Source organism: Ctenopharyngodon idella, chromosome 13, assembly GCF_019924925.1.
Source record: "Ctenopharyngodon idella isolate HZGC_01 chromosome 13, HZGC01, whole genome shotgun sequence".
In the NCBI taxonomy this organism is placed as follows: domain Eukaryota; kingdom Metazoa; phylum Chordata; class Actinopteri; order Cypriniformes; family Xenocyprididae; genus Ctenopharyngodon; species Ctenopharyngodon idella.
The window spans coordinates 12,970,434-12,996,248 of record NC_067232.1 but is presented as its reverse complement, the minus strand read 5'-3'; the positions used below and the strand labels follow the sequence as shown (position 1 = coordinate 12,996,248).

Genomic DNA, 25,815 nt, shown 5'->3' with positions numbered 1-25,815 from the left:
GATGTCATAAAAGCCTCTTTTTTTTTTTTGCATTGTATCTTTAGGTTCAGTGTTAAAAATGACAGTGTAAACGCTAACCGAATCAGGACTAAATGTATCATTTTCTTTTTTGGTTTGGACCAAAAGAACCAAGAGAACCGAACTATACACACCCTACACACCCTAAAACAATCACTTTTATCAATTAAAATGTTTTTTTTTTTTTTTTTGCAAATTTCTGATAGAGTGATACGATGTTACCCTAGTTAACCCTACGATCAAGTATGTCCTCACCTAGTTGTCCAGATGGAGTCTTGGGTATGACAATGTCCTGGAGAGTGTCAGGAGGTGGAGGAGGGAGCAAATTTTGCACAGCTCTGCCCAGCACCATGTGCAGTCTTTTGGAGGAGCACCTGAGGATGCTAATTGCCACGTCATCTGCCACGTTGGTCACATTGTGACCGTTCACCTGACAAATACAAGTTGATAATGGAAATTAAGTCTTAACACAGGAGCTGGATGTTGCAATTGTGCACCACTGACAATCAAATCTTCAGAAAGAGATGGTCATTAACTTTGATTGTGTTTCTAATGGTGAGAAAAGCTGTACCATGACAAGCCTGTCTCCTGCCCTCAGTCTGCCATCTGCTTTGGCTGGATTATCCAGGACATCCTGGACATAATAGCAGTTGTCCAGTTTACTCCTGGTTATTGTAAAACCGAAGCTGCCACACCACGATTTGGTCAGTGAGACAGTCAATTCAAACTCCTTCAACATGTCCTAAAACAAGACAAAACATATAAGGTGAACAAAATAGCTATGCTAGTCCACCATCTAGACCAGCATTAAATTATGATGATAATAAAAATAATAATAATAAAATTTTATTTTATATAGTGCTTTATTTTGTAAAGCAAGCTTCTCAAGGCGCTTATACAGAAAACAGAAAAACATTCAAACAAAAGTAAATATGCATAATAAGAAGACAAAATCAAGTAAAAACTATCAGCTAACCAAAAATGTCTGAAGATTTAAATAAATTAAATATAAGTAGGTATTCCAGAGTTTTGGAGCATTAACCAGCACTGAAATGCCGATGTAAGGACTTCATCAATTCATAGTTTTCATGTGAAGCGACACCCATATAGGAACGGCCAACCAGAGGGCAAAACAAGGCTAATGCAGTAAGACAGTGATATTAAAAGACCAATTTCAATATACACCTTATTGATGATGCATACTATGTATAGGAAAACAGATGAACCCAGAATGTAAAGACAAGTCACAGGTCCTCATTAAGCATTTTTTTTCCCATAGAAAACCAAAGAATATATATTCTGGGCTCCTCAGGTGTATATTGAATTTGATCTTTTGATATCACTGTTTTAGTAAATTAAGTCACTTTAAATATTTTTGACAGGCCTGTGCTGCAGTTCTATAGCTGTTTTGCCCTCCAGGTCTCAATGCCATGTAACTGAGAACTATGAATAGCCAAATGCAATCAGAGTTCACCCTTCTGGGATCTTCGTCATCCTCTTCATCATCATCGTCCCAGCCATTGTTGCTGGCTGAGGGGGCGCTGACCTGGGCAGGAGGTTCTACTGGGGATGCTGCTTGAGTTGCTTGCTGGTAGGATGGAGGTGTGCTTAGCAATGATAGAGAAAGTGCTGGTGGAGGGGGTAGTTCACTGGAGAAAGCAGTGCTGCTGCTTGGGGGAGAGGGTACCATGGTGGTGATGGTCAAATATTCTTCATCAGCTATAACAGTCAGCCCATTAGCTGTGAAATTTGTCATGCTCTCTTCCACACCTTCAGTTGTGTCACTGTGAACAGATAACAAGAAGTTAATGTTTGTTTGTGCCAAAATATTTAAGTCATATTTTAGCTTTTCATGACCATTTTCCTGAATTTGTTAAGCAATGAAAAAACATCCCCATGTCAACATGCGACAGGTGACAGCATTTTGTTGATAGATTTTAATTTATTTGTACGAGGTAGCCCCACCCAAATCTCATTGGTCCCAAAGCCCAATCCACATAGCTACAATTAAACATTAAATATGATGTGACGGAGTTGCATTGTGTCACATTTTTGTGCTCAGTGTAGACACTAGACAGACAAATTGCTTTTCACTTTACACAACATATCAAGTCCCATCTCGTCCCATCCACAGCACAGCTCAAATACATTTTTAAAGAATTAAAAAAAAAAAAATTGTTTTTAAATCCAACAAGGATGCATTTAAATCAACAAAAAGTGACATTTATAATGTTAAAAAAGACATCTATTTCAAATAAATGCTGTTCTTTTTAACTTCTTACTGATTAAAAATTATTGTTTCCACAAAATTGTTTCTCCAGCTCTTAATTCTCAAAAAGAAAATTAGATTCAACGCGTTTACATTTAATGTTAGGATAATATTGATAATTTTATACATCATATCACAGAAATAAACAGGCCTTTACCTGGTACAAGCTGAGACATGGTTGCTTTTTGAGGTGATATCATCTTTTGAGTCTTGCTGATGGGCTGTAACTGCTGTTTCAGGGGCTGCTGGAGTTGGTGCTGTGTTGGCTGTTGTCACTTTAACAGTGCTTGGTGTTGGGGGAGGAGTTGGGGGTGGAGCCTTGTTCTCATGCTCCTCCCTCACTATGGCATGAGATTTTAATTCTCCAGCTTCACCTGAGGATGGACGTGATGGTAGGGGTGGAGGGGGTGGAGGGGCTGATATATTCGTATCCACCATCTCACTGTCTTGGTTCTGTTCGGTCAAGGAGATCTCCTGGGTTTTCTCTGGGCAAACTTCCTTCCTTAGACCCATCTCTATTGCCCGCTTCTTGAGGAGTTCACTGAAGTCTGGGGCAACAGACCTCGCCTGCAGATCTAGAGACCTGGATCTCAGTGCACGGGTTTGAAGTGTGTCAGGACCCTGTCAAAAAAAGGTATGTGAGTTTGAAAAATAACATGTCAAATTTAGAGTTGTTCCCAACAATGTAGAAAAAGGATGTTACCAGAAAGGTGTCAATATCTCTTTGTTCCTCTTGTGAGGGTCTGCAGATTGACAGCCTGATCTCAGATGGAGATTTTTGGAGAAGATGCAGAACTTCCTGTGGTGATAGAAAGACATACACTACCGTTAAAAAGCTTGGGGTTGGTAAGAATTTTTTAATGTTTTTGAAAGAAGTCTCTTATGCTCATTAAGGCTGCATTTATGATCAAAAATACAGTAAAAACAGTATTATTGTGAAATATTATTACAATCAATAACTTTCTGCAAAGCAGAAAGTTCATTATTTTCAGCATCATTACTCCAGTCTTCAGTGTCACATGATCCTTTAGAAATCATTCTAATATGCTGATATGGTGGTTAAGAAACATTTATTATTATTATCAATGTTGAAAACAGTTGTGATGCTTAATATTTTTGTGGAAATCGTGTTACATTTTTTATATAAATCTTGCGTAATTTACATACTGTCACTTTTGAGTAATTAAATCTTTTCTTATTAAAAAATAAAAATATTAATTTATTTAAAAAAGGATTGATTAGCCTCTTGATGCATTAATGTATTACAGTTGTTTTATTTATTCCAGTATATTGTATTAAACTGAAAGCATAAATAACTCATTTTGGAGGATTAAAGGTTTAACTATGACATGTGACAAATTTTAGAAACTAATTGTTTTTCTTGGCCACACATACACATTATGTTGTCATAAATCAGACCAAAAATGTGCCATGCTACAGACTTGTTATACATTATACATATATAAATATGATCTGAATCTCAGTACATCTATAAAAGCTATTTATCTCTCACACTGCTTTGATGCATCCAATCTTGGAATGCTGGATAAATGATGCATCCTTTACCTCATAGGACAAGCCTCTAACAGTTTCTCCATTGATGGCCAGGATTATGTCTCCCTCCTTCAGAAGCCCACAATCCCCTGCAGGCTGACCAGGAGAAAGGCTCTTAATATGCACCATGCTGCCCTCATCAGGACCCAGCTCAGACACGAGGAAGCTGAACCCCAGGCCACTGAGACTCTTCTGTAGCGTCACATCCCGGATGTTATCTGTCACATAGAAAGAGCGGAACTCTCTCAATTTGTAGTTAATAATGGGTTCAGACTCACACACATAGAAACCAGTGAACAGTTAAAAGGAGTGTTTATCCAAAATTAAAATTTTTGTTATTAATTTACTTGCTCTCATGATGTTCCAAACACATATGATTTACTTTCTTCAGTGGGAATCTATCCTGGCCCCTCTTTAATATAATGAAAATTAATGAGGAGTATCACACAATGCACTATTTTGGTATTATTTATACAGTATTTTAATATTTATTAATAATATGAATTTGCTTTTTATATATATATTTTCAGTTTTCAATTAAATTTTAGTTTAAGTTTTGGTATTTTTGTCAAGTGCTTTTTTGTTGTAGTAGTACTATGTAGTTCTTGTTTTTGTTTTTTTAAATAATATATTTTGCTTTAATTTATTTCAATTTTAGTTTTAGTATTAGTAATTCATATTCATAGAAATTTTAAATGAAAATCAGAAATGTTGCTTTGGAAATTAACTGAAACAAATCATTTTTAGTTTGTCATCTAATATTTATATTTTATTTAAATTAAGGAAACTGATTTTTAATAGTTTAAGTTACAGTAACAAACTAACTACTTTTATGGTGCTTTTGCGTCCTTTTTGCATCCTTTTTAAAGCTTGACAGCCCCAGGCTTTCATTAAATTCATTATGAATAGTGTAAGATACTCATCTTTTTGTGTCCCACAGAAGAAAGAAATTCATACAAATTTGGAATGACATGAAGGTAAGTAAATCACAGAATTTTAATTTTTGGGTGTTGTTTGCTGAAAAGAAACTAAATTTTGCATGTAAAAGTGACTAACTTTAAGGCTTGATGCAAAACATATGCCAGTGCAAAAATGTAATTATGGTGATGTAATATATACATAAAAAAACAATGTTCCCCTGGACAAGATCTAAATTTGTCTGGGTCTTCGAGTTATGTGGGTCTGGCAGCTAGCACAGTGTCGCTGTCAGATTCAGTTGAAATTTTTTGCAATGTTCTCTCCCCCTCTCTGATCCCCGTCTCACCATCTGACACAAAGCTGAAGTCCTTGGCCCTGAAAGACAAGGATGTTTCCATGGTCACATCTCTCCTCAGGGGTGTTGGCGTGCTCTGCACACTAAGGGGTGAAGGAGATCTCCGTCTCTCCAACGTGGATGAAGCACTGAAAGTGTCCAACACCACCGGAGGCTCTCGTTCAAGAACCAGGCTCACCACCTGAAAATAACACTCTCATTAAAGCAACACGTCTTGTTATTTTACTGTTACAGACAATGGTTGCCCCATTCAGCTGAACATACCCATGTCATCAGTTTGCTTAGCATAAGGCCTGTTACCAAACCAGTGCATGTGGCTGAAGATTGGTCAGCTTCAGTGTTATAGTGTGTCAGTATGACGACGCACGGCTCAGCGTCAGACCTCAGAAAATCTTATTAGCCCAGACAAAAATAACGACCAACACATATGCTTTCACAACCATGCGTCACTTTAGATCTCTCATTTGTGCAGTCTGAGAACCCTTAAGACACAGGGGTTGCTGGTTCTGTTGTCCTAAAGCAACTGACATGCTGAAGGAAGGGGCAAAGGCCCTTCAGACATATTGTGACCTCTGGCTCGCCCTTGTGCTAGAGTTCATGTCTACGGCTGTTACTTCTCAATATGTCGGGTAAGATTAAATGAAAGCGACTGCTCTTTAACTATTTGCAAAAAAAAAAACTTAATGCAAGTGCTCTGCTACAACAGACTGAACTCACATGTCAAAATGCTTGTCAGTTGTAGAAGTCTTCACTTCATTTGGATGTATGTTTCTGCCTCAGAGTCAGTGTTGTTATTGTCAACTAAAACTATTAAAAATGGTTAAATAAATAAAATAAATAATAGATGAAAAACTTATATAAAACTGAAAAAAAAAAGAAGTCGAAGTACTAAAATGACTAAAACTGAAATACAAATAAACAGACTATTAAAATTAACTATTAAAAACTATTAAAAATTACAAAAGCCCATAAAAAAAAAAAAAAAAAAAAAAAAAAAAAAATTACAAAAGCCCATAAAATTATTTAAAAAATTAAAATGAAAACTGGAAATACAAAAATAAAAGCTAATTCAAAATATTGAGATATATATATATATATATATATATATATATATATATATATATATATAGATATATATACACACACACACACACACACACACACAATATCTCACAAAAGTGAGTACACCCCTCACATTTCAGCAACCATTTTATTACATGTTCTCAAGGGACAATACTATAGAAATGAAAATTGGATATACTTTAGAGTAGACAATGTGCAGCTTGTATAGCAGTACAGATTTACTCATCATACAGCCATTATTGTCTAAATAACTGGCAACAAAAGTGAGTACACCCTAAGTGAACATGTCAAAACAGTGTCCAAAGTGTCAATATTTTAACCATTGTTATTTAGCACTGCCTTAATCCTCTGGGCATGGAATTCACCAGAGCTGCACAGGTTGTTGCTGGGATCCTCTTCCACATGGCGCTTCTCCACCTTCTGCTTGAGGATGCCCCACAGGTGCTCAATAGGGTTCAGGTCTGGAGACATACTTGGCCACTCCATCACCTTCACCTTCAGCTTTCTCAGCAAGACAGTTGTCATTTAGGCAGTGTGTTTGGGGTCATTATCATGCCGTTCAGCCCAGTTTCTGAAGGGAGGGCATTATGTTCTGCTTCTGAATGTCACAGTACATGCTGGAATCCATGTTTCCCCTCCATGAAGCGCAGCTCCCCAGTACCAGCAGCAATCATGCAGCCCCAGACCATGAAGCTATCACCACCATGCTTGACTGTAGGCAAGACACAATTTTCTTGGTACTCCTCACCAGGGCGTCACCACACATGCTGGACACCATCTGAGCCAAACAAGTTTATCTTAGCCACAGGACATGGTTCCAGTAATTCATGCTCTTGGACAGGGTGTCTTCAGCAAACTGTTTGCGGGCTTTCTTGTGAGCCAGCTTCAGAAGAGGCTTCCTTCTGGGACGACGGCCATGCAAACCGACTTGTTGCAGTGTGCGGCGTATGGTCTGAGCACTGACAAGCTGACCTTCCGCTTCTGCAACCTCTAAAGCAATGCTGGCAGCACTCATGCATCTGTTTTTTAAAGCCAGCTTCTGCACCTGACGCACAGCACAAGGTCTCAACTTCTTTGATTCAAATTCTTTGGCCTGTTCCGAGTGGAACCCGTTTAGGAAAACCTCTCTCTATGACCCTGGCCACTGTGCTGTAACTCAGTTTCAGGGTGTTACCGATCTTCTTATAGCCTAGGCCATCTTTGTGGAGAGCAACAATTCTAAAAGAGTTCTTTGCCATGAGGTGCCATGTTGAACTTCCAGTGATCAGTATGAGAGAATTGTACTCAAAGCACCAAATTTTAACTGCTCTAATACAAGATCCACACATTTGTATGGTCCTGTCAAGCAGACAAAAACATGAACATGATGAATAGGACATGTGGCTTTGCATGGTTAAACAGCTTAAAACTGTTATCACTTAGGGTGTACTCACTTTTGTTGCCAGCTATTTTGACAATAATGGCTGTATGTTAAGTTATTTTCAGAGGACAGTAAATCTATACTGCTATACAAGCAGCACATTGACTACTCTAAAATATATCCAAGTTTCATTTCTATAGTATTGTCCCTTGAGAAGATACTAAAATGGTTGCTGAAATGTGAGGGGTGTACTCAGACACTGTATATATATATATATATATATATATATATATATATATATATATATATATATATATATATATATAAAATGTAAGTCTTATTTTAAACTTAATCTCACATTTACATTTTATATATTTTACTTTTAGCAGAAACAGTCTTACATAACTTCTGAATTATGAACACTAGACTAGACTAGGCTGAATTATATGCAACAGCTAACTACATAAACGGTTGTGATTGTACCGCTCAGAAGTAAAGCAAACATGTCAGTACCTCTCCTGTCCTTTTTAGGCACTCCACTGCCTGTCTGTGTGTGACGGAACGCAGGTTACAGCCGTCCACCTCCAGCAGCCTGTCACCTGTCACCCACACAACACATCATTGAGCTGTCAACACCAGTCATGCATCACAACCAGTCAGGAGTTGCATGTTCATGCTCATTAGCATGTTAGGAACATCTGAGTCATATTTGTACATCATCAAGGAGAAGACAAATATGCATAACACACACGAAAAAAAAACTGGAATACATACCACTACCGTTAAAAAGTGACAGTAAATTTATTATTAACATTTAAAAAATATATTAAAATAGAAAAATATTTCAGTTTTTACAGTATATCTTTTATCAAATAAATGCAGCCTTGGTGAGCACAAGAGACTCCTTTCATCTTACAGACCTTCATCTTACAAAAATTAGATCTTTAAAACATTATTTTAGGAAAAGTGTGACTAACAGAATATTTTGAATTCAGAATATTTATCATGTTTTATCATTGGTAATGATGAATCCTAACCTATCTGTATTCTTCCATCTTGATCTGCCGCTCCTCCTGGCATTACGCTTTTGATGTAGATTCCTCCATGATGTACATTAGTGTTGATTCCCCCCTAAAATCATTAAACAATAGTATCACTATCCACGTTTTAAGATTCAAGAACTGAAATGAACGCCACACAGAGTAAAAACTCACAGCAACACTGATTCCCAAGCTGCTGTTGATCTTTCTGAGCTCCATGTAGATTACTTCACCTGGCTTTAAGCTGAAGCTAGAAGAATTATTAGACATCCCATCCTGCATAGGATGAACAAATAAAAAAAATCATTTTGGTTAAAATCAGTATTGGTTCATAATGTCAGATTTTTTTAATAATCTGGACAAGCTGCATCACTGTAAATCACACCTGAATATCCAGAATCCGCACCACAGGTATGTGCAGCCTTTTGCCCATTTTAGGAGCCATAATGCTGGAGAGAGTCTCTTCCAGCTCCTCCATCACAGGCCTGTACTCTGCACTCAGGGTGCTTTGGGAGCCAAAGCCTTTTTCCAGCATCATCCCTAAATTACTTGTAGCCAGTGAGGTCTTACTGTCCCGAAAATCCTCTAAACATGAACAAAAAAATGAAAACATTTTACCTGACAGTGGTTAGCTTTGTCAGTTTTCTTCCTTTTAAAGGTGAAGTGAGAAATTCATATCACCAAATGTAACTGAAAAATACAAATATACACTTTGTCTCAGCATATTAAGCTGGTATAAGAGAATGTATTTTTAATATTAAAATAATGACACACTTCACCTTTAGTGAAATAGTATAAAGATTGATCACGTGAACAATATGGAATCATGTGGTACAATATGAAGACGTACGTTTGGGTTGGGACACTATGAGCTCCACTTCATCCGGGCTGTTCTGCAGTATGGCAGCAGCTATATTAAATGTCACCCCCTCTAAACTGATCTTATTCAGAGAGATCAGCCGACCACCTAAACAGAAAAGAAAAAGACTTTTGGCTTCTTTCGTTTGTTTCTTTTGGCATAAAAGAGGGAAAATGGTCAGGATTTTACCTGGTCTGATTCTGCCGTCCTTATCAGCTGGCCCATCGGGAACGATGGATGCAATGAAAACTCCGAGATCTAACTTCCCTGTGTTGTCCTCCCCGACTATTACAAAACCTTTGCAAAAACAGTGATACATCAAGGTTTTGGAGCCGGTTTACCGCAAACGCTTCATGTTATGTAAAAGACGCATGCTCATTTTTACTCACCAAAACCAAGTTTGGGATCCTTCTTTAAAGTAACACAGATGATTTCTCTCTCTGGAGTTGTTCTTGTTGGTGTGTCCACTGAGAAAAGAAAAAAAAAAGATTTAGTTGAAATACCCATTTCTCATATCACGTTATGTTGAGAATAACTGTTGTTTTTAATGCTTAAAGAGTGTTATTAAGTTGAAATGTTTATAAACAGTTCCCAATAGATCAGTCATGAAGAACTGTTAACCTCTTATAGACGAGGTGGTGGAATGAACCTCTGAGTCCTGCTTTTGCAAAGAAACATTGGACATGATGCGATAGATTGGAGACCCGAAAGTGTCTGGTGGGCTGCAAGGAGGAAAGATCAACACAAGAGGCCTTTAATATATATTTGGTTTTGCATTGGGATTTGAATGAGGTGCAAAGCGGATCCATTGACACACCTGTTGCTTGGGCTTTGGTCTTTCAGTTCACTTGGAGCTCTTGGTTCAGGAATGTAATTTACTTCATTTTGTTGCCGAATCCGAACTCCGATCTTTGCTGACAGGTCATCGCAAGACTTGCTTATGGAGTCGTTTGGTAACACATTCAAACCAATATTATTGAGCACAATCTCCGAGCAAGACAGCCTCTTTATCTGATTGTGTCGAGCACGGCATATTGATGTATATTTTGCTACGTTGTCATCTAGAATGAGAGATAAGAGAAATAATTAACCACCTGTTAACTCCAATAAATTCAGCTTATTCATGATCAACAAATCTTTTCCATCTGATAAAAACAAACTAATAAAAGGGAAAACAAACAGGTTTTCCATCTGGAGAGTCCATTGAAGCATAACATGCTCTTTGGAAAAGATAAATATATAATTTGTATTGAAAAAAATTGTTTTAAAATACTATTTGTATGAAAAGAATGCAAAATAGAAGCATTTTCACTAGTGGTGTCACACTGTTGGACTCCACTGTGTTTTCAACTTTAAATGACTGTATACACAAATAATTGTACACACCTGAGGCTAAACAGTAGGTCAGCTGACGAGAGGTCATCTCACTGTGAAACTTGTGCTGGGCTGAGCAGAGGTTCAGGAGGTACTGTGCGATCTTTGAGCTCTCCGTCACAAACGAGTGCTTCTTCCCACTCGGGCTGCACTCAATGGTAAATTTTCGTCTCTATGGTAGGATTAACAGAAAGTGATTAAAATCTTCACATCTTCAAAAACATCATGTAGGTGTTTTTAACTTGAAATAGCTGGATTTAATGAAGTAACAAAAAAGAGCTAAACAAGCAATATTAGCCACACAAATGACAGCCGTAAACTCACACTTGTCGACAGACTGTCTGTCTCTGTCCACTGAAATCTGCGGCTTAACATCCGAGAATTGTTCTTGACTTCATATACCATAATTCCTTTGGCACAAATTCCCAAAACCAGCTCTCCAATAATAGGCTTCCTTTCACGGGCTACTCTGTGAAACAGCACGCCGTACTCTGGTAGCTGCTGTGCAATCTATAAAGGTATGAAAGACATAGAAGGTATTGACAACTATGATCCAACATCCAAATATCTGAAGAAAAGTACAATTATTTTGATCCGAAAGTTCATTTTGTTTTATTTTTTAAGGCCAAAAGAAAGAACCTTTAAGAACTCCATCTCAGCCTCCTCTGGAAGCATCTGGGCATTATTGGCATGTAACCTTGGCAACTCCTCTCTTAAACAGGGCAAGGCCACTTTCTCTATGACTCTCTTAGAGATGTACTGCTCCATCTGGAAATAGTTCTTCCCGTAAACCTGAAAAAGTCAGTGTGATTTCTCAAAATACTGTCCAGTTAGGTCTGTTGAAAATTAAAATGCTCATTAATATCTGACTCACTTCAGGCATATAATCTCCAAACTCAGCCTGCAGTGCTAGTGCAGCTAGAAACAACGCGGTCTCCTCATTACAGTACACTCTGTCCTCGAGAACGTCTCTCCTCAGCTGGAGATAGTATTGGTGCCGTGTAAATCTATGCCTTTTAAAATAATAAGACAAAAACTAAAAGTGAGTATTAGAATAAAAAGAGAAGACTTCATCGCAAACAATTAGGAATAATGGTCATTAAAGACCCCATGAAATCACTTGAGAAGTGCAGTTTTCTCTTCAGTTCATTTTCTCGAAAGAGAAAGACTTCTTTAAATGTGTTCAAAAGTTTAAGGTCAGTATGATTTTTCAATGTTTTGAAAGAAGGCTGCATTTAATTGCATTTAATTAAAACAGGGTTCCATGAATCCATGCTGAATAAAAGTATTAATTTCATTCAACAAAAAAATCTTACTGACACCAACCTTTTAAAAGGTAGTGTATACAGTACGTACTGAAAAGTTTATTTTTGGAGTACCCTACCACACAGGTGACCCCAAACCCAACAAACATGGATAAAAGCCTGATGTCAAGGGGTCTTTAAGCAGACAATCTAAATATGATATACAGTAAATGTAAACAGTAAAAAAAGACATACAATATGTAGGAGATGTCATCAGGGAAAAATTTGACACGGAGAAAAACGGTAAATGTTGCAGAAGCCACTTTCTTCCAGTAATCTGGGGCAACCTTTGAGATTTTTGTCTCAGGGTCCAAAAAGAAAAATTCACCATCTAAATGAGAAAAATGTAATTAATCACTTATGCAAGACAGCTCAAAGTGTAGATAATATAAACACGTGATCATCTTTCAGTCATTAACAACACACACAAAAGGTAACATACAGTATAGAAGACTACATTACCATCAATGAAAGCAAGGCCAAAGTAAAAGTGCTCCACAAGGTTCGCGTGCGCCACAACCATGTCGAACACATCTCTCCCACGGGATTTGATGTCACATTTCACAGCCACACACTGTTCATTTGGCATGATCACGTAAACTTCTCTTTGAGAGAAGCCTGACTTGCCTTTCTTCGACTGTATCGATCGAGAGAGAAAGGGAGAAGAAGATAAATATACAGAGACACAAACTCTGTAACCTTAGAATGCAATAAAGCTGAAAAGAAGTGCTGAACGCTTTCAACCGAAGTTCATTATATAAAGTAACCAAAACTACGGAAATGCAGTTTACCACTATAGATCCTGGCAGCTCTAAAACTATTTGAGGTTCATCAATCATCCTGGAAAATTCAGGTCCAAGACTCTACAATTGAAACATGAAAAACAGACAATTAACAACTATTAAATTAGCATAGGATGCAGCATTCATATTGTAATACAGCACAGATATTAAGCTCATTACCTTAGCTTTCTTTTGGGAGAGGCTGACTGCAGACTCACTAATAGTAATGCAGGGACTAGAAGCTCGGGCTTCAGCCTTGTTGGGAACGTTGGGGCATGTACTCCGGGACAGCCAACAACTTGTGCTTCGTCTGTGGTGAAGCCCCTGTGGAATTCTGGGATACCAAAGCATCAAAGACTGACATTAACCAGCACTAATTGCTAATAGCCTGATATTAAATTTAAAAGTGCATAACAACACTACCAACCTGTTTGAGCCCTGATAGGATGTGGTCTGACTAGGTCTACTTCTGAGAGACCAGGTTTTCTGCTGATGGGAAATTTCTGAAAAAAACAAAAAACAAAAAAACAAATCAGCTAAAATGAATGCTCTAAATAAATACTATGTCTAAATGCTGAGCAAAAAAAAATAAAAAAAATGAGAACATGCAATTTTACACACATGCGATTTTAAACAGCAACAATAGTTTTAATAAACATCTAAATATCTAACATAAATTGTTGTTAAAAAATTGTGGTTCAGTGAGAAATCAATATTTTTATTCAGCAAGGATGCATTAAATTGATCAAAAGTGACAGTATAACATTCATATATTTTTTAAACTTTCTATACATCAAAGAAAAAGTATAATAATAAGAAATGTTTCTTGAGCACCAAATCAGCATATCTGAATTAGTTTTGAAGGATCATGTGACTCTGAAGACTGGAGTAATGATGCTGAAAATTCAGCTTTGCCAACACAGGAATAAATTACATTTTAAAATATATAAAAATATAAAAGTTATTTTAAATTGTAATAACATTTAACAATTTAACATTGCTGTTTTTACTGTACTTTTGATCAAATAAATGCAGAATTGGTGAGCATAAGAAACTTCTTTCAAAAACATTAAAAAATTTTTACTGACACCAAACTTTTGAACGGTAGTGTATTAGCTCACCTTGCTTTGACTCCGAGTCCAGAGAAAGTCTGCGAGTCTCTCCTGTAGCTCCGTTCCCCTCTGTATAACCAGGATATGGTCCACGCTTACCTGCTCAACAGAGACCTGATCATATAATGTATACTGTGCGCTCATTGTATACACACAGCAGTTTATACTACACATGGTTGCACAAGACCTCTGGAAAGCAGCCAAACATATTAGCACTACGCTTATATTTTAGGTTTGCTCTGAAGCATCAGCTCTTTGAGCCTGATTACAACCTTTTGTAATCCCATGTTCAGGTTTAGGTTAAACCGTTAATCCTATTGTGGACACTATTTTATTGGTGCAGTGGTTCTTTCTTACGCACATGTTGGTCAAACCTGCAGGGTTTTACTAATTTAATTTTTGGGATAAACATTATAATCCAAGGACAATGTCTGGATTACCACTGAAACGGTTAGTTAAGGACAGATTTTAAGACAAATATGTTGCATCAACACCCACTTAGACCTGTTATGCAAAGGATCTGACGTGCAAAGATAACGACACTCTAAAACTCAGTAACACGGTATTTCTGCTTTGTTACTGTAATTAAGTAAATTTTTCAAGTATCTGTACTTTATTAGAGTATTTTTATTTCGGGAAAATTTTACTTTAATTCATTACATTCCAAAGCAGATATTTGTCATTTTTACTCAAAAGCGATGTCCGATTTGAGTTGATTCTTTCCAATGAACCTGCTGAATTGGTTCAATATAACGCAAATTGTTGTAGCAGTTTAAAATGATAGAAAACTAGTATGTTTGCATAGCATTACTCTTATCATTTTGCCCCATGTGACGTCTGTACATTGTATTTTTATTTGTATACCATTTGTTGCCACATATTTAAACAAATTTTGTTTTCCTCATATTTAAAATACTACATGGTATATTATTTAACTTGTTTGCACACTTGAATTATCAGTCACTTAAATCAGTATTTTAGTATATTAACATGTAATGTTTTGATAGTGTATAATAAGTGTTGGTAATAAAATAGGTTTGCTTATTTGCAATCAAGTCACATTTACATGCATTTCAAATATTTTAAAATTTATCAAATTGATCTGGAGTGCGTTTCCCAAAAGCATCGTTAGTCAACTATGGTTGCAAGTTCCGTCGTTACCAACAAAGTTCAACGATTTGGTGTTTCCTGAAACCATAGTTCCAACGAACATTCGCAAACAGCATCGCAAACTGACGTGGTTGGAACAGTGGTTGGTACAGCTCTCAAACTGTGCTTAGAAGCATAGTTTCTTATTAAATGACATGTGGACTTAAATAGATTATGCTCTTGGGCACAATAAGCAAACTAACATTCAGTACATTCTATATCTTTCATTGTATTTAAATATATATACATTTTAATCTATATATTTTAGCATGTCAACAATCAGCTGCGTTTTTGAAGAGTGTGCATGTGTGTAAAATGTGCAAGGAAACTTCAGAGTGTGATGGAACCCGCAATGAATCAAACATCAAATAAAGCAAAATGACATGGAACAAAAACAGTGAAGTAGTCATTAAGTGCCATGAAATCTCAAATACTCCCCCACCTGAGCGTGACGTCATTAACGACAGTCCTATATTGTTGAACCAATGTGGTTCAAATGACAGAGGTTACTACGGTTTTGGGAAACAGCCGTGACTAGTTGGTTAGTTTCTCCAATGAGGCATCGTACCATGGTAGTTAATCAGTGAGTTACGTCGTCGTACGGGAAACGCACCCCTAGGTGTGGTCAGTGTTGGGTGACAATTTTTGAGATTTTGTATGAGATTTTTGGTCAAACTGCTTGGAAGTTATAAGCAAAAAGAGAAACAAGAACAATTTTTCATATTCATAAACACCAAGTTTGGTCAGAATATGCTAAAGGGTTGGTGACATTTCTTGGCACATTTACTTTAGCAGTCACCTGGCTAGGCTATTGTCCAGGTCCTGACGTCTCCTTAAATGAGAAAGACGAATTGACTTGAATTTCATGTTTTCTTTTTGTTTGCTTTTTTTTTTTTTTTGTCAGCAAGGTTTGAGAATGATCTGATTCAATTTTCATGAAAATTGGAACAACGGTCTAGGAGGAGTTTGAAAAAGTATGTTTTTAAAGAAAATCAAAATAGCAGGACAGGACAGGACAGGAAGTTCAACTGACTATGAAAAAAAAGTGGTATCTATGTTCTCAGCATGACCCAAGTTTCATTACAAAAGGCAAAATTAATCAAACGCTATTAGAATTTTTTTAAATTTCATTATAATTGTTGACCACAAGGTGGCACAGCCCTGAAACTTTTTGAGTACCTTCAGGGTATGGTGTCGATGACACTTACCAAGTTTCGTAACAATACACCAATGTGTTCGTAAAATATAGCATTTTACGACAAAATTCAAAATGGCTGATGCCCAAAATGGCAGATATGGGAAAAATGTGTATTGTTTGACTCGGCATGCTATACCAAATCTAAAGAGACCAATTTTGTGATTTTTTTGGCCAAACCATTCAGAAGTTATAAGCAAAAATAGCTATTTTTCCATTTCTCCTGACCGCTAGGTGTCACTATGTCACTAATAACATAGCACTCTGAATACGCTAAACCGTTGCGGAGATATAGCCTCATGTTAATTTTGGCATGCTCTTCGTCGAATTTGTTCGTGCGTTTTTAAAGAACGGTTGGACAAATCAACTTGTATTCCATGTTTTTTTTTTTTGTTGGAGAAGAAGAAGACTAACGGATACAATAGGTGCCTACACACCTTTGGTGCTTAGCCCCTAAATATTACAAAATATATTATTAAAATTATTATTAGTTATTTGACTACACTTCTTACAGGATTTTCACAACTATAAGAGGATAAGAGAGGACAGGATTTTGAGATTCAAGGGTAATCCTACCATGAAGTCTTTCTCTGATCATCTGACTTTTCCCACTCAGCTGCACAACATTTTCAGTTAAAGCTGCTCGATCCACCTGGAAATGAAGATCTCATGAACTTCATGAACCATTTTTCTAAGTGGGTCAACTGAGAAGTGTTTGAGGTATAAATGCTCTTTTTTAACTCACAGAGTCTTGGAAGACATCCTCTACCAGCTGTTTGATGACTTTGTTAGGAGGAGGCAGGAGAGACGCTTTGTGGTGCGTTTCACACACCTCCAAGATGGTGTTCAGGTTGGCTCGCCGATGGGCCATGTCCTCACACATGCTCAGGAGAAGGCAATTCAGAGAGTCACTTAGCTGAATGGGCTAAACAAGCAGAAAACACATTTCCAGTATATTTTCAGATAAAAGGTGATGAAAGTTTAATGTAGCTGGTTTATTCTTCACTGGTACGGTTTGTTCACTCAGTCTTATACGGTCTTTACTTTCTTATTTCTTACTCGGATTTCTGTGAACACTGACCTGGTTTTGAGGGAGATGATAATCAACTGACCAATACAGAGTCATCCCAAGAGAATACACGATTATCTGGAAGAAACGACACAAATCATCAGTATCTCTTCTGTGAGGATTCAACAACTAAAGTGCAATCATATAAAAGGGCACTTTTGTAAAATAAATCCAACCCTCTACATTTAGACTAAATTTCAGTCTAGAGAAACGGTAAATGAATAAATATTAAAGGGATAGTTCACCCAAAAATGAAAATTCTGTCATCATTTACTCACCCTCAGGCTGATCTAAACCTGTATGAATTTCTTTGTTCTGTTGAACACAAAGGACGATATTTTGAAGAACGTGGGGAACTGAACAGTTCTGGGGCACCATTGACTTCCATAGTATTTTTTTTTCCTACTATGGAAGTCAATGGTGCCCCAAAGTGGCCTGGTTACAAACTTTCTTCAAAATATCTTCCTTTGTGTCCAGCAGAACAAAGAAATTTATACAGGTTTGGAACAACTTTAGGGTGAGTAAATGATGACAGAATTTTCATTTTTGGGTGAACTATCCCTTTAAGATTAAAATAAATAAGTAAAAAAATTAGATTAAAATAAATAAGTAAAGAAATAAATTAGATTAAATACAAATATTAGTTATCTATTAAATAGATTAAATTAAAATAAAAAAATAAAAATGTTGATTAATATAAATAAATAAAAATTAGATTAAAATTAAAAAAAAAAAAAAAAAAACTTTTAAAAATCAGTTTGAGCGACCTAAAGCAACTCATGAGCCCAGCAGTCTCAGACCTTAGCACATTTTTTTTCATTATTGGTAGTATTAATGTTGTTATTATTATAATTTTATTAGTATTATTGTATCAGAGTTAGTAGTATACAGAAACAGTGAATGAGCAATAACATCAGGGTGTATGAAAATATGAAGAGTTTGGTTCCAAAACGCTATAAATCCATTTTGATTAATTTGAGTAAAAATGTGTTTTCTTTACCAAGAACGTGGCAAGATGAAAACCACTATTTTCTGTTTCAAACTTTCACATAGCATCTTATTGATTATAATAACATTAAAAATTCAAATCTAGATTTTGATTTTCAAAGATTTATGATAAAAACGGATTATTTTTCCCCAAAATGCAATCAATCCATGACACATTTTTTTTCAAAATGCAATTAATCCATTGAATCAATATAAAAGTTATTTTTCATATTGAAAATACACGGTAAAGTAATTTGATTCACATATATGACAGCCTCTGAACTTGGTCAATACTAATCTTACATACAGGCATTGGACTATTATCTTCTGTCATTTTGTGGAAGGAGATTTTTTTAAGCTGATTTGATTTGAAATGTATATTGACTAGTAAATGTTATATATATTTACTAGCCAATGGCGATTCTATTGCCAGTATGTTTGTAGAGGGACTTGGCAGATTTTGCAGGTTAAGTGTAAAATAACCTCCTGATGTCGCTAAATGAAACTGACCTTCTCCATGGCTAGCTTGGTGGAGATGGCACGACCTTGCAGCATCTCTGGGGCTGTGAAGGCACACACCTCATCCGTCATTGCACAGTTCTTGAACGCCAGTGTCCCAGTCGCAGACAAGAGCAGTGATGCAGGAGTTATAATGTTGCAGATATTGTGACCTAGAAAAACAGACCCACGTTCATTTAATTTTGCATGGACTGCACTCTTCACTAGCAGGAAAAAAGAACTAACATCAAGGTCAACATTTTACCTTTGTAGGAAAGGTCTACGAGTGATTCAGCCGAGCCCAGCAGGAGGGACCAAATCTCGTCCTCTTCCAGCGGTCCTCCTCTGGCCTCCAGAACCTCGGCGAGGGTCACAAATGTGCTGCTCATCCTGCGAAGTCGCGAGACAGATACCTGAGAAGGTGAAACACAAGCTAACTGGCTGATGGAGGAGGAGAGAAATCTGTTGAAAGAAGAGGATGGAGCCTAAACAAAGTGATCAGCGGGGACTCTGCTCTCATCACCAATGTTTCATAACAATATTATGTAATATACATTATTTAGCATGTGTGATGCGTAAATCTAAATCTGTCTACAATTATCTATTTTTATCTTTTGCTGACTTCATTCCAACTATCAAAAGAACAAGCTTAGGCAAGAATGTGCCAATTGTTTTGCATAATCACTGGTGGCTGGAACTTCAGAGGACACACAAAAAATAAACTTCTTCTATTTTTTTTTTCTTTTCATTTTCAGATCACTTTTAGAGAATGGCAAACTACAAACATACAGGTTTTAATTTACTACATTTTTTTTTATTTTCATTATCAGTCAATCTGATGTGCTCCATAGTTCAATGTGCATAATACACAAATTATGTCAAAAGTCAGTTTTCCTCAATATCAAATATCTGTTTATATATCTACTGTAATTCTAATTAACATCTAATTCTATCTTCATTTCTCCTGCTACAATACTGAACAATACAGGGATTTTCCTGAAGTCTTTTCATTTATTCTAGTCTAGTGTGTCTAACTGTATACTCAAGACGGAAGCCAGGGGGAGACATTTCATATTAAGTGAGTGCATACATCCTCAAACTAATCAATAATATGCACTTCCCAAAAGAATGTTCCAGTTAGTAGTAGTACATACAACTCTACATACTCTACATACAAAACTACATACTAAAGTAAGCTTGCTAGAGCACCAAAGAAATTAACTTCACTATACACACCTTTTATGGTATATGAGAAAGGTAATTTAATAAATCAATAGAATAGTGACCTTTTCATTCTTTTAGCTAGTCTTTAGGGTTTCATTTTGCTGTGATATATAAATGAAGTGGCATAAAATCAAAACTGACAGTATTGACTTTCTAAATGCACAGTCTTTGTGTTATTTTGCATAATTCATTGATGCACATTAAGATAATCATTACAATCGTGTCTCTCAGTTGATGTCACCAATCCTTCATACTTTTCCAAGCCTTCCTTTCAAACCGCCTGCCATGATCCAATCATTTACATTTATTTATTTATCCAAAGCGACTTACAAATTAGGAATTCAACAAGCAATTCACTTTAGAAGGTAATAACACGAGAAGTGCTAGCAAATTAGCAATACAAAAGTCAATTCAATTTCCAAATGAATAAACTCAAATCCTCTCCTACACATTTTCACATTGGATATACAGTACTTTTTCACTCTTAATCACATCACACTAGGCTATGGAAGTAACATTTTCAATGCTGTTAACAGAAAACTCTCATTCAAATTTTAAAGCAAGGTTACCACACCACAAGCAAATGCACAGAACAGAAAGAAAAGTGAAGGATTACAGTAATCTGGCACGAGAAGTGGGATCAGATGTCCAAAAGGAGACGTCAGGACCTGGATAATAGCCTAGCCAGGTGACTGCTAAAGTAAATGTGCCAAGAAATGTCACCAACATCAGCCATCATGACTGTAAGACAATGGCTCTAATGACATTTTTTGCAACCACACTCTTACTCTGCTAATTTCAACAGATTCAGGTAAAATGCTACACTGTAAAATTAATGGAACAGAGAGCAAATATAAAAAATAAGCTCTCATAAATAATAATAATATTCCTGTAATTACTGCTGCAGAATTCACTCTCTAACCGTCTCACGGATATTTATGAATGTATTGTGTATAAGTATCTTTGAAGAACTATTTGGAAAAAAACTTCAGTATGACTTTTCAGAACTTTGCCATCAAAAATATATTACATGTGAATTTTAAATTTTAATTTAAAAAGTGTAAATATATAAAATGCATTTAAATAAGAATTATAAAAATTAACGATTGTAGTTTATTTCAAAACCTTATGTTCAGTCTGTTGTTGTTTGGCTCTCTTGAAGCTTATTATATTAAACTAGACCTAGAACTACAACAGGTCTAGGTGCCAATACAGGGAGATTACACAATCTAGTTAATTACATAACCTCTGTGTCAACAGGCTGTCTCAACACCTTTGTAGAAAATAAATAAATAAATAAATAAATAAATAAAATACACCAAATGTAATAATCGAAAAATAGGTTATTTATGGATTCCTGATGTCGTTCACTGCCTCAGCAAGTCAGATCAGACAGAACAACAAATATTTAGGCTAAACATACACACAAACAAAACGTGCCCCTGCAATAATGAGCTTGAACTCCAAAGAAGGTTAAGTAGGACCTGCAGATGTGTAGTTCTGAACATTACAGGAAGCCTTGAGTTTCTTTTTGTGGCCTGTCAGAAATAGCATGCTTAATTTTGTCTTAGTTTAAGCATACAAATGCTAAAAACACTTACATCAATATAGCAATTGTACAGTATATAGAGTCTAAATCTGCTATGGGCTAATTAAACGTAATAAATTGTGTAAAATGTTATTGGAAAATTAAACAACATTTCATCAAACTTTGATAACTGTCTTAATATTTTAAACTACTGAGAAGATAGTGATGAAACTACATTATATAAAATTCACCAGTCAAGTTTATAATATATATTACATCAGCATATGAGAGACAAAATGGATGACTAGGGACTCATCTGAAGATCACTCATTTAACAATTCATCTATTGGCAAAATTATGAAAAAGAGATCAGCCAAGAATAGAAAATTACTAAAAAAATACTCAAATCAGAAATGTCAGAATCAGAATGTGTAGTTTGTGCATAAAAAATATCTGTCAAAACCAACACATGTTGAGCGATGTTCACTAACCTGCCGAAGTTTTTCAATTGGATTGGCATTTATTCTCTTTAGCATGCAGTGTGAAATATCTCACTCAGTTCCCTGATCATTCCGATCAAATTTCAGCAAGTGAAGAACAAATTTATGCATTATGCACGTTATCATCTCTGACAGACAGCACGCTGAAGCCGCTCAGGCCGCCATTTTCTCCTTCTTCTTAGAAAGCGATAACACATTCAAAACATCAGGTAGTGTGGGTTTTTTAGGAAATGTGCTGGACCTCGTAAAGACTACCATGTATTGTGCACGTTATTTTTTGAGAGACATCGATGTTGTGATATTCAAATGATGTGGATTTGAAAACAGATAGATTGTATGAATGGTAATAATTATTTACAAGTATTCAGTGAAGTGATTGATGCTCATGAGTGTGTTATGTCAATGTTTTTAGTTCTAATATTCCAACCAACAGCCAGCCTAAGTTTTTGATAGAAGAGATAACGTGCATAAGTGAACTATGTTTAATTTGGGGGTAACGTGCTGGAGGCATTCGAAATGATTTTTGTGTAGTTCATTTATACTTATTTTACAGAATGAAGATTATTTTGTGGCTTAAATTACATGTTACTCAGAGATTGACATGTTTAGCTTGTCAAAAATGTTACATTCAGCTGTCACAAATTCATTGATTTTTGAAAATCACGTTCAGTTTTTACCAGGAAAGGAGTGGTTTGATGCACAAAGTTGCTTGTATTGTCTCTTATAACAAACATTTTATTTAAACCCATGAAAATGCAGATCCTGTTGTAAATAATAGTATAAATTTTTTTTTTAAAAATCACTTTTTAAAACTGTTGTTCTGTTATTACCCCTTAGCAGATTTTGACTCATATATATATCATCAAAATAAGTTCTCTTAGACCACCAGTATAGGAACCTTAACATGTAAAATCTCATGGACTAAGAGAGAAAAAGACACTAAATTCTCACTACATTCCTACAGTAATCAAATCTGAGGATATTCCAAAAAAACAACGTAGCCTTTGTACACAAATGCTGACAGGAGCATTGGTTAAATAAATAAACTTAATATATAAGGAAAAAAAGAGTGAATTTTCTTTATATCTTTCTTTTTGCAATGTGTAGTGATCGAGAGGTTCAAGGCCTTCCCTGGCTAAATAAAATGTCTGAGATATACAGTATACACTAATCACAGCTCAGCACTGTAGCTTTTTAATAGCTTTACCAATTTAGCTGACCAAGTCATGGCAGCAGCATTTATCACTTACAAACAGAATATGTTGTTTAACCCTAACATACAACTTCATGAATTTTAAATCAAGACAGATTCATATAAATCACACAAATTAAAGATACTGAGCGTGATCTATCATCTTAGGAATATTAATAGATTTTACCTTCTAGCATTCAGTGTATTAAGGTCCTGATCTCCCTCTGATGCCTTCAGTCCCAGTGCACACACTTTAATCCTGTGGATCACTACATGTTTCATTTACCTTATATTACCAAGCGCCACATGTGACCCAGCCTCTGCTCCAGCATACTGCACTATTGTACAAACATACAAAAATGCATTTACTCATAAACTACTCACGTCTAATCACTAAGAAGCAACTGATGTCTGTGGGCCCTCGAAACTTTTTGCAAATTGAACTATTCTTAGACTACAGCTAAGAGCTCAATTGGATTAGATGAGCAGCGACAGAAGAGGATGAAGGAGTCTTCAGGAACATTTTTTTTTTTTACTCAAGCTGTGGTCCTTTTATGTATATATTTGAATATGTAGCTAGCATTTCAACTGATGTCCTTTATTTCCCCCTTTACAATGAATTCACAGAAGAATTATGATTCTTTTTCACCACATCTCATGTCATATTGTGTTAAATAACATTCTGTAGTAGAAATTATATTTAAAACATTTTTGGAATAAAATGGCTCTTAATAAAAAGACCCTTTTGTCTTGCTAACGCTAGCATGTGTATAAATACACACAATTAAACAGTTTCACACGTTTTGCTTAACTTTTACATCTTGACTGGAACTTACACACATAAAATACATATAAAAATAAGTGGTATTTACCTAATCTCATATTTCATCTCAAGCTCCTCTGCCTCTCTCTTGTCTCCTTGATAAACAAACACTAAATTTTGAAAAAACTTTATTAGGCGCCACAACTGTGGACAATCCTCTTTTTTTGTTAAACAGATAAATCAATTTTCATGCAATGAATATTGAAGAGATTTATTATTATTTCACACTTTGTTTAGATGGCCATAGTTTTAATTTTTTTTTAAATCATATATACATGTCAAACCAAAAATTATTCAGACATTTTATACAAATTTGGACCTGACCATGTTTTGCTTAAGTGTTATCTGACATAATTAAGATTAATGTTTTCTGACACAGTTTAACTCTGACATCTTGTCATATTTTATTACCATTTTTTAGACTATAGTTAATAAACTGTATTAATGAATGAAATGTTCAAGGTGTCTGGATAAATTTTGGTGCGACAGCAAAACATCCAGTGTTAAATTAACACTTCCAGTGTCACCCAGTGTTTATATAATCCAGTGTGGATTATATAAACACTGGCAATGTTAATTTAACACTAACAGTGTTCATTTAACACTGGAGGTTTTACTGTGTGTATATTGATCAATTTAGCCTACCCTTTTCCCAGATAGAAACTTTAAAATATTCTTAAAATATGAAAATCCATTGTAATATATATACAGGTGCTGGTCATATAATTAGAATATCATCAAAAAGTTGATTTATTTCACTAATTCCATTCAAAAAGTGAAACTTGTATATTATATTCATTCATTACACACAGACTGATATATTTCAAATGTTTATTTCTTTTAATTTTGATGATTATAACTGACAACTAAGGAAAATCCCAAATTCAGTATCTCAGAAAATTAGAATATTACTTAAGACCAATACAAAGAAAGGATTTTTAGAAATCTTGGCCAACTGAAAAGTATGAACATGAAAAGTATGAGCATGTACAGCACTCAATACTTCGTTGGGGCTCGTTTTGCCTTAATTACTGCAGCAATGCGGCGTGGCATGGAGTCGATCAGTCTGTGGCACTGCTCAGGTGTTATAAGAGCCCAGGTTGCTCTGATAGTGGCCTTCAGCTCTTCTGCATTGTTGGGTCTGGCATATCGCATCTTCCTTTTCACAATACCCCATAGATTTTCTATGGGGTTAAGGTCAGGCGAGTTTGCTGGCCAATTAAGAACAGGGATACCATGGTCCTTAAACCAGGTACTGGTAGCTTTGGCACTGTGTGCAGGTGCCAAGTCCTGTTGGAAAATGAAATCTGCATCTCCATAAAGTTGTTCAGCAGCAGGAAGCATGAAGTGCTCTAAAACTTCCTGGTACACGGCTGCATTGACCTTGGACCTCAGAAAACACAGTGGACCAACACCAGCAGATGACATGGCACCCCAAACCATCATTGACTGTGGAAACTTTACACTGGACCTTAAGCAACGTGGATTGTGTGCCTCTCCTCTCTTCCTCCAGACTCTGGGACCCTGATTTCCAAAGGAAATGCAAAATTTACTTTCATCAGAGAACATAACTTTGGACCACTCAGCAGCAGTCCAGTCCTTTTTGTCTTTAGCCCAGGCGA

The 25,815-nt window shown here is 35.9% G+C and overlaps 1 protein-coding gene across 4 annotated transcripts in view; it reads right to left on the bottom strand.

Moving 5' to 3' along the window:
* The window catches only part of ptpn20 (protein tyrosine phosphatase non-receptor type 20), a 40,095-nt gene extending 15,765 nt beyond the window's left edge, over positions 1 to 24,330 (bottom strand). For 3 of the 4 annotated variants that reach the window (XM_051918019.1, XM_051918022.1, XM_051918021.1), the window contains exons 1-33: positions 24,243 to 24,298; positions 23,558 to 23,708; positions 19,192 to 19,339; positions 18,939 to 19,099; positions 17,454 to 17,519; positions 17,118 to 17,297; positions 16,949 to 17,024; positions 14,038 to 14,127; positions 13,344 to 13,419; positions 13,097 to 13,250; positions 12,926 to 12,997; positions 12,597 to 12,771; positions 12,330 to 12,465; positions 11,705 to 11,843; positions 11,470 to 11,622; positions 11,155 to 11,340; positions 10,843 to 11,002; positions 10,274 to 10,517; positions 10,078 to 10,178; positions 9,846 to 9,923; positions 9,646 to 9,753; positions 9,448 to 9,564; positions 8,983 to 9,182; positions 8,772 to 8,873; positions 8,595 to 8,688; positions 8,071 to 8,156; positions 5,106 to 5,295; positions 3,854 to 4,059; positions 2,991 to 3,086; positions 2,445 to 2,908; positions 1,493 to 1,802; positions 590 to 760; positions 274 to 448 (exon numbers count right to left, since the gene is read on the bottom strand). In XM_051918019.1, the coding sequence (XP_051773979.1) occupies positions 274 to 448; positions 590 to 760; positions 1,493 to 1,802; positions 2,445 to 2,908; positions 2,991 to 3,086; positions 3,854 to 4,059; positions 5,106 to 5,295; positions 8,071 to 8,156; positions 8,595 to 8,688; positions 8,772 to 8,873; positions 8,983 to 9,182; positions 9,448 to 9,564; positions 9,646 to 9,753; positions 9,846 to 9,923; positions 10,078 to 10,178; positions 10,274 to 10,517; positions 10,843 to 11,002; positions 11,155 to 11,340; positions 11,470 to 11,622; positions 11,705 to 11,843; positions 12,330 to 12,465; positions 12,597 to 12,771; positions 12,926 to 12,997; positions 13,097 to 13,250; positions 13,344 to 13,419; positions 14,038 to 14,127; positions 16,949 to 17,024; positions 17,118 to 17,297; positions 17,454 to 17,519; positions 18,939 to 19,099; positions 19,192 to 19,315 (4,690 nt within the window). In that variant the 5' untranslated portion in view covers positions 19,316 to 19,339; positions 23,558 to 23,708; positions 24,243 to 24,298. Of the gene's footprint in view, positions 1 to 273; positions 449 to 589; positions 761 to 1,492; positions 1,803 to 2,444; positions 2,909 to 2,990; positions 3,087 to 3,853; positions 4,060 to 5,105; positions 5,296 to 8,070; positions 8,157 to 8,594; positions 8,689 to 8,771; positions 8,874 to 8,982; positions 9,183 to 9,447; positions 9,565 to 9,645; positions 9,754 to 9,845; positions 9,924 to 10,077; positions 10,179 to 10,273; positions 10,518 to 10,842; positions 11,003 to 11,154; positions 11,341 to 11,469; positions 11,623 to 11,704; positions 11,844 to 12,329; positions 12,466 to 12,596; positions 12,772 to 12,925; positions 12,998 to 13,096; positions 13,251 to 13,343; positions 13,420 to 14,037; positions 14,128 to 16,948; positions 17,025 to 17,117; positions 17,298 to 17,453; positions 17,520 to 18,938; positions 19,100 to 19,191; positions 19,340 to 23,557; positions 23,709 to 24,242 lie in introns of all 4 variants that reach the window. The other variant, XM_051918020.1, reaches the window with a different exon arrangement.
* Between the last annotated feature and the right edge of the window lie 1,485 nt (positions 24,331 to 25,815).